Source organism: Anguilla rostrata, chromosome 3, assembly GCF_018555375.3.
Source record: "Anguilla rostrata isolate EN2019 chromosome 3, ASM1855537v3, whole genome shotgun sequence".
Classification (NCBI taxonomy): Eukaryota; Metazoa; Chordata; class Actinopteri; order Anguilliformes; family Anguillidae; genus Anguilla; species Anguilla rostrata.
The window spans coordinates 3,366,223-3,373,977 of NC_057935.1; the positions used below are offsets into that span (position 1 = coordinate 3,366,223).

At 50.4% G+C, this 7,755-nt stretch overlaps 1 protein-coding gene across 3 annotated transcripts; it reads left to right on the forward strand.

Annotated features, from left to right (window-relative positions):
- The first annotated feature begins 230 nt into the window (after positions 1-230).
- Positions 231-7,323, forward strand: LOC135249841 (ADP-ribosylation factor-like protein 3). Of its 3 annotated transcripts, XM_064325463.1 has the most exons (6): positions 231-430; positions 2,003-2,146; positions 5,103-5,219; positions 5,550-5,600; positions 6,145-6,330; positions 6,766-7,323. In XM_064325463.1, the coding sequence occupies exons 1-6, from the start codon at positions 413-415 to the stop codon at positions 6,811-6,813; spliced, it is 564 nt and encodes a 187-aa protein (XP_064181533.1). In that variant the 5' UTR covers positions 231-412; the 3' UTR covers positions 6,814-7,323. The 3 variants fall into 3 exon arrangements, with proteins under 3 accessions (XP_064181533.1, XP_064181535.1, XP_064181534.1); XM_064325465.1 differs by lacking the exons at positions 231-430; positions 2,003-2,146 and adding an exon at positions 3,135-3,160; XM_064325464.1 differs by lacking the exons at positions 231-430; positions 2,003-2,146 and adding an exon at positions 3,317-3,334.
- Positions 7,324-7,755: the final 432 nt, after the last annotated feature.

Genomic DNA, 7,755 nt, shown 5'->3' on the forward strand with positions numbered 1-7,755 from the left:
TAGGCTACGGTTCTTCCCCGCCCACTTCGCTGAGTGACAGGTGGTGTGTGAGGATAATCCAGGTAAATCTTCATCACGCGAGGAGATGAGGTGGGGGGAGGGGGGGGGGGGGGGTGTGTCAGTGCACGTAAAAGACGGGAGCTAATTCTGGCCTCCTAATCCAGCCCAGGCCCGCCCACTTTCCCTGGGGGGGGGGTTGGGGGGTGTGGTGGTGTGGTGGGGGTGGAGGCTGCGGACACCTCAGTCCCAGCCTGGCACACTGAACTGAAAACAGGCCGTCGGAACCTGAGGAACCCACGCCAGGTTTACAGGGGGGGCAGGGGGGACCCCTTACAGAGCGACACGCCTGCAGTCTTTGCTGGAGAATGTAGCTGCACCTTCTCCACCTGCTGACCAAAATACACTGCACAAGATGGGAGCACCTGAGAAGGTAAGCTGCTAGAGACGGGGTACCCCTCCCTGGTTCTGGGGTACCCATCTGCGTGCGCTGCTTTTCCTTCCAAATGTAAATTCAATTCCTGAAATGCAAAGAGCTGTCCAGTGGTTGTTCATTCGACACTTCAAATGGGACTCTTCTTAGTGACGACTTACCCTCCCATTCAAGAAAAACAGACAATCCTGTTGCAGAGAATGACTATTCCACATGATGTTTGAGGATTTTTAATTTAGCACGCACTAGCGTTCCCCCTGGACTGGGGTCGGGAACACTGCACGACAACAACGAACTCTTCTTGATGCGAGTTGAGACCGGTGAAGATCGGTGTGACCTTCTGACTGCTGCTCTTGGAAGAAGCTTGCTGATTTTTTTCTTTTTTTTTAAGAGACGCCATCTGTTCGTTGAGGACTAAGGATATAGGGGGAGGGGGGTCATGGGAGGGCCATAAGCTAGCAAAGTTTCACAAGCTTTTGGGCTTAACATTTAGCATTTAGTTCTGCCTTCAAAGAACTAACCCAGAAGACACTGGGGTTTCCTTTAAGAATAGTAATATACTCAGTGTTTCTGCTGCCCTAGGCGAGACTGCAAACCGGGAGGGGGGGTGTTCGGGGGGGGGCCGCAAACTATCATGGATGCATGCACTATCATAAGGTGTATTCATTTGCATAGACTGCCCATTTCTCTTATGCATAGAACAGGCTCTGAATGTACAAATCCCAATCTTGGTCCGTCTGTTTATATTTAACCGTTTAGTCATATTCCTTGATTGGCTCTGCGACGGTTGTGTTTTGGTTTTGAAATGATGAACCCTCTGTGCCCTTTCACCAGCAGCCAACACTTCATTACATTAATCAGCGGTCTATTACCTGAACAGGCCCACAGATAAACATCTCTGCCATTCTAAATGGAGTCAAGGATTACTTTAAGTCTGCAAAAACAGGTAGACAGAATAGACTCCCAATTGACCTTTTAAAGATTTCCCCGTGACCGCAACGCCAATTTACTAAGGTCAACAGCTTAAGAGGCTACAATTTCGTTTAAATATCTGACGAACTGCTTCACAAAATGCAGTGAAGTGCTCCTCTGGCGTTTAGAACTTTCAGCACCTGCGAGCTGCATGCCAACACACCGTTGTCAAGTACCAGGTAATTATTCACGAATATTCATCAGGCGTAATCGTTTTTCCTGAAATCCGTGCCTTTACTCCTCAAATCAAGATAATCACCTGTAACCGTGGTGATCCTGCCAAATAAAGCATGTCAATTGGGACAGAAAATTACTTTGACGTTCGTTGGTCATCTCAAAAAAAAGTATCTAACATTGGTGCACCCGCAAAATCTTTCTTTCGGCATCTTAATGAACATGCATGCACGTTTGATCACACACACACACACGCACTCACACACACGCATCTGCGTGAGCATGTTTAAGAGAAAGAGCAAACGAACGCGATCGTCTGTGATCTCACTGGATGAATGAATGCCTGAACGTGGCTTGTAAATGAATGAGTGAATGAATGAGCGTGGCTTGTACATGAATCAGTGACACACTTCCTGTGTCGCTCAGGGACTCTTCTCAGTCATAGAGAAGCTGAAGGGTGCCGCGGAACAGGAAGTGAGGATCGTCCTCCTGGGTCTGGACAACGCCGGGAAGACCACGCTGCTCAAGAAGCTAGCCTCCGAAGACATCAGCACCATCACCCCCACACAGGTGAGACCAGCACCATCACGCCCACACAGGTGAGACCAGCACCATCACGCCCACACAGGTGAGACCAGCACCATCACCCCCACACAGGTGAGACCAGCACCATCACACCCACACAGGTGAGACCAGCACCATCATCCCCACACAGGTGAGACCAGCACCATCACACCCACACAGGTGAGACCAGCACCATCACCCCCACACAGGTGAGACCAGCACCATCACCCCCACACAGGTGAGACCAGCACCATCACGCCACACAGGTGAGACCAGCACCATCACCCCACACAGGTGAGACCAGCACCATCACCCCCACACAGGTGAGACCAGCACCATCACCCCCACACAGGTGAGACCAGCACCACCACGCCCACACAGGTGAGACCAGCACCATCACCCCCACACAGGTGAGACCAGCACCATCACCCCCACACAGGTGAGACCAGCACCATCACACCCACACAGGTGAGACCAGCACCATCACCCCCACACAGGTGAGACCAGCACCATCACCCCCACACAGGTGAGACCAGCACCATCACCCCCACACAGGTGAGACCAGCACCATCACCCCCCACACAGGTGAGACCAGCACCATCACCCCGACACAGGTGAGACCAGCACCACCACGCCCACACAGGTGAGACCAGCACCATCACCCCCACACAGGTGAGACCAGCACCATCACCCCCACACAGGTGAGACCAGCACCATCACCCCCACACAGGTGAGACCAGCACCATCACCCCCACACAGGTGAGACCAGCACCATCACACCCACACAGGTGAGACCAGCACCATCACACCCACACAGGTGAGACCAGCACCATCACACCCACACAGGTGAGACCAGCACCATCACGCCCACACAGGTGAGACCAGCACCATCACCCCCACACAGGTGAGACCAGCACCATCACCCCCACACAGGTGAGACCAGCACCATCACACCCACACAGGTGAGACCAGCACCATCCCACCCACACAGGTGAGACCAGCACCATCACGCCCACACAGGTGAGACCAGCACCATCACCCCCACACAGGTGAGACCAGCACCATCACGCACACACAGGTGAGACCAGCACCATCACACCCACACAGGTGAGATCAGCACCATCACCCCCACACAGGTGAGATCAGCACCATCACCCCCACACAGGTGAGATCAGCACCATCACCCCCACACAGGTGAGCGAGAGAGCCCCCAAACATACACAGGAACCGGCCCGAAGAGACCCCCCAAACACGCACAGGAACTGTCCCAAAGACACTCCCAAACACACACAGGAACCGGGCCAGAGAGCCCCCAAACACACACAGGAACCAGCCCCAAGGACCCCCCAAACACACACAGGAACCAGCCCCAAAGACCCCCCAAACATACACAGGCCCCAGAGAACCCCCAAACAGTCTGCTCTTACTGCTGCCTGTAGAGCCGTTAGCCTGAGGTGTGAGTTTGTCAGATATTTAGATATTTTTCATTGAGTTTGTAAACTGTTTTCCCGGGGTGTTGACAATGTTAGACAATGTACTACGTAGCGTGAAAGGCAGTCTAACAAACCTGAGCATTTAAAACAAGCAAAACTGTGTGGGCGTGTATGTTCCTATATCTCAGGGATCCACTGTTACCCCCCCCCCCCCCCCACCCTCCCGCCACCTCATCATGCCCCCTGGTTTGTAAACAGCCTCGCCTTTTCCACCCTTGGCTTTAATCCGTGCTGGCGCACCGCGGCTCTTGGCCCCGTTACATTACCACGCAGTTTAATCCTCTCCTGCCTCTTGAACCCTGTGTCCCCCGGAGCCATTTTGGCTCAGAATAGTGGCTCGGCTCCTCGGTCTGTTTGCGGAGACGCACACCGCTGGGAATTTTAGCAGTGGAAACTGCAGTGTGTGTGTGGGCCATGTGTTTGGCCAGCTCTTCTGTGTGTTTTGGCCAGAGCTCTCTCTCTCTCTCAATGGGACAGGCATACAGATCAAGAACAGTAAATGTATTTTTTGAGTTTTTTTTGTGTAGTTGAGGGTCCCTTCACAGAGAACCAGCCTAACTCCAGCCACAGAGCAGATCCACTAATCTTTATAACATATGAATGGGGTAATCTGATAATCTGTGTCCACTACCAGCCCATCCAGGTGGTACATGGGGCGACATGGCTCAGGAGGTAAGAGCACTTGTCTGGCAGTCAGAGGGTTGCCGGTTCAAACCCTGACCTGGGCGTGTCGAAGTGTCCTTGAGCAAGACACCTAACCCCTAACTGCTCTGGTGAATGAGAGGCATCAATTGTAAAGCGCTTTGGATAAAAGCGCTATATAAATGCAGTCCATTTACCATGTAGATTCAGTGGATCTGAATAGCAGCTGAATTGATGTCTATGAATACACAACTTGTTTGTGATGGCATAGCGCCTCTCTGGGATAAGAGTTAGAGGTGGGGGGGAGGGGGGGGTCTGTTTTAAATGGGGGCCAGGGATCGTAAAACATTGATTGCATGGAGTGAGCTTTGACAGACATTTAAGACAGAAAAGTAGGACGGTAGGGGAAGCGTGTGAGGGTTGAATAGGATTAGCGAGGGGGATTTAACACTTCAGAAATACCGTGCGGGTGAATGGGGTCCTCTGTGTCTGCGTATTCTGCAACCCCATAAGATGGATCATACGTTTAAAAAAAAACATTTTTGAGAGCAGCTCAAGCTGTTGATCCAGAAGGTGTCTGTGACAAGCCATTCCGCTGTGGTTAACTCTTAAGAATGAGGGTGGGGAACAGTTTTTTATAACCTAGAGGCTGCAGGTTTGACTCACAGGGGAACACTGCTGCCGTGCCCTTGCTTAAGGTATATAAATTGAAATGATACAGTATAGCTATCCTTATGGGCTTACACTATGTAAGGCACTCTGGTTAAGTGCGGTTGCTAGATGGCTAAAATGTTTCAAGTGTTTTTTTGTTTGGTTTTTTTGTCCAGGGATTTAACATCAAGTGTGTGGCCTCAAATGGCATGAAGCTGAACGTGTGGGACATCGGGGGGCAGAGGAAGATCCGCTCCTTCTGGAAAAAGTACTTAGACAACACAGATTTGCTGGTGAGTGTTCTGCGTGCTCACTCGCTCAGCTTTTACATGATTGCAACCGGAACAATATTCAACTTGACTCACCTTAGTCAAATCCTCGTACAGTACTCTGTACTGAGTTCTGGGGGTCATGGAACTGTGGTCATCTAGGTGTGCTACAAACTGAAAGAGTGCATGCAGGAGTTGTGCTCTTTTAATCCTCAGTGTTCTAGAACTACATTGCTTTCAAGTAGCTTTACCACTAGTGAGTGTTACATCATCAGCATTAGAATGTTCAGTTGAGAGCATTCTATTCACACCTGCTAGGGTTAAAGAACGCTGAAGTCTGCCGTTTCCTTTCAGATCTACGTCATAGACAGTGCCGACAAGAAGCGGTTTGAGGAGACGGGGCAGGTAAAGTCGGAAAAAAAAAATGATTGCGTCGTCTTTTTAAATTTCCTGTCTCTAGAGTGCTATTACTAGCCTAGGGCAGAGAAGGACATTGGTGCTTCTCATCAATTCTCCAGTCTTGTTTTGAAGAGTGCGGTGTGAATACTGTCTGTGGGATTTGAATTTTGAGAATATTAAACAGTATTGTGTCGTGGCTAGACTCACTGCATATGAAAAGCATACAAGAAAGTGAAAAATTCTCTAGTATCCTAGGAAAGATCTGTACCCTAATTCAAGGCTGCCCAACTCTGATCCTGGAGATCTGCCATCCTGTAGGTTTTTATTTCAACTCTAACAAAGCACACCTCACATTTAACAGCTTCAGATCTTGTTGAGCTGCTGATTAGTAGAACCAGGTGTACCAAATTAGGATTGAAATGAAAACCTAAGGGACTGTAGATCTGCAGGAACAGGCTTGGGCAGCCCCAGCCTAAATGATAACTGCACTACCTGTTCACTTTGACCTCGGTCTCAGTGCTGCCCCCGGTGGCTCTGCCTGTGCCTGCAGGAGCTCTCCGAGCTGGTCCTGGAGGAGAACCTGCAGGGCGTGCCCATCCTCATCTTTGCCAACAAGCAGGACCTGGCCACGGCCTCCGCCGCCAGCGACATTGCCGAGGGGCTCAGCCTGCACACGTACCGCGACCGCCAGTGGCAGATCCAGGCCTGCTCCGCACTGTCCGGGGAGGGGGTGCAGGTACGCCGTCCACCACCAGGGGGCGAGGGGGAGGGTGGAGGCAGGGGCGGGGTGAGGGCAGGGGCGGAGCAGGGGCAGGGCGAGGCGAGGGCGAGGGGGTGCAGGTACACCATCCACCACCAGGGGGGCGAGGGGGAGGGTGAGGCGGGGGTAAGGGGGTGCAGGTACGCCTTCCACCACCAGGGGGCAGGGGTGAGTGCAAGGCGAGGGGGAGATGTACCATCCTGCCGGTTTTCATTTCAGCCCTAATTTGGCACACCTGACTCTGCTAATTGGGAGCTCAAGAAAGACTTCTAGTTGTTTGAATGAAGGGTGCTTTGTTTGGATTGGAGTGAAAACCTACGGGACTGAACCTACAGAACAAGAAGAAAATGTAAAGGTAGCCTCTTCTGTTGATTCATGCTTATTCTGTTCTCTCTTTTTTTTCTGTAACAGGATGGCATGAATTGGATTTGTAACAGCATCTGTAATCTGAAAAAATGAGCCTGGTCAACCTCGGCTTCGACCGCATTGCTTTGAAGAAGAGACCCCTCAGATATTTTTGTTCTCCCCTTGGTTTATACACTTCCTGGTTATATTTCATTACTGTGATGTAATTGTGAATTAACTAATCACCATGACGATGGAAACAATTTTGAGTGGTGCCCCCATGAGTACTGCTTCAAAGTAACAATGCCAATCAGGCACCATGCAACATCAGGTGCTCACACACACACACACACTCATGCAGAAACACACACACACACACACACATCAAGAGTTGGCAAATTGTAATGCCATTTCTGGACCGTTAGTGAGGCAAACTCCATGTGATTTGAAACTGCCCTGGTGTAAAACAACTGTGAAGGTGAAGGAGAAAATGGTGAGAAGTCTGCATGACTCCACACATCCGCCAGAATGACCAGAATTAGAGCCATTTCTGAGATGTGCCGTGTCTGTGTTTGTGCTTTGTTGTTTTTGGTTTATGAGACAATAAAATAGTTCTTCTTTACAGACTTTTGCTTAATTTTCCGATCTTCTCACCGAGCCCCTTCCAGTTCCCCAGAAGCGTGATGTTCTTTGTTGTTTTGGCTCTGTACTCCTAGCACATTGGACTTGAAATGAAACAGTGAATGTGAGATTTAAGCGCAGACGGTCAGCTTTAGTTTCACAACAGTCACAACACAAATCAACGCAAGAGCCGTCACTAATGTTCGAGGTTTTACAGCCCCCCCCCCTCTGGTCCAGCAGTGGTACCTTGCATCCTCGTGAGTCACATGACAGACTTTGACCCTCTCCTGCAGTGGCAAAGCAAGTTGGGTTGATCACAAATAATCAAAATGCCTTTACTGGTCTTCATTTGTCAGAAATGAACTTTATCATCAATTAAACAATTTTCAAAGTCATTGGCTTGGGGAGGTGATTCGAATGGCTGTGTTTTTGGGG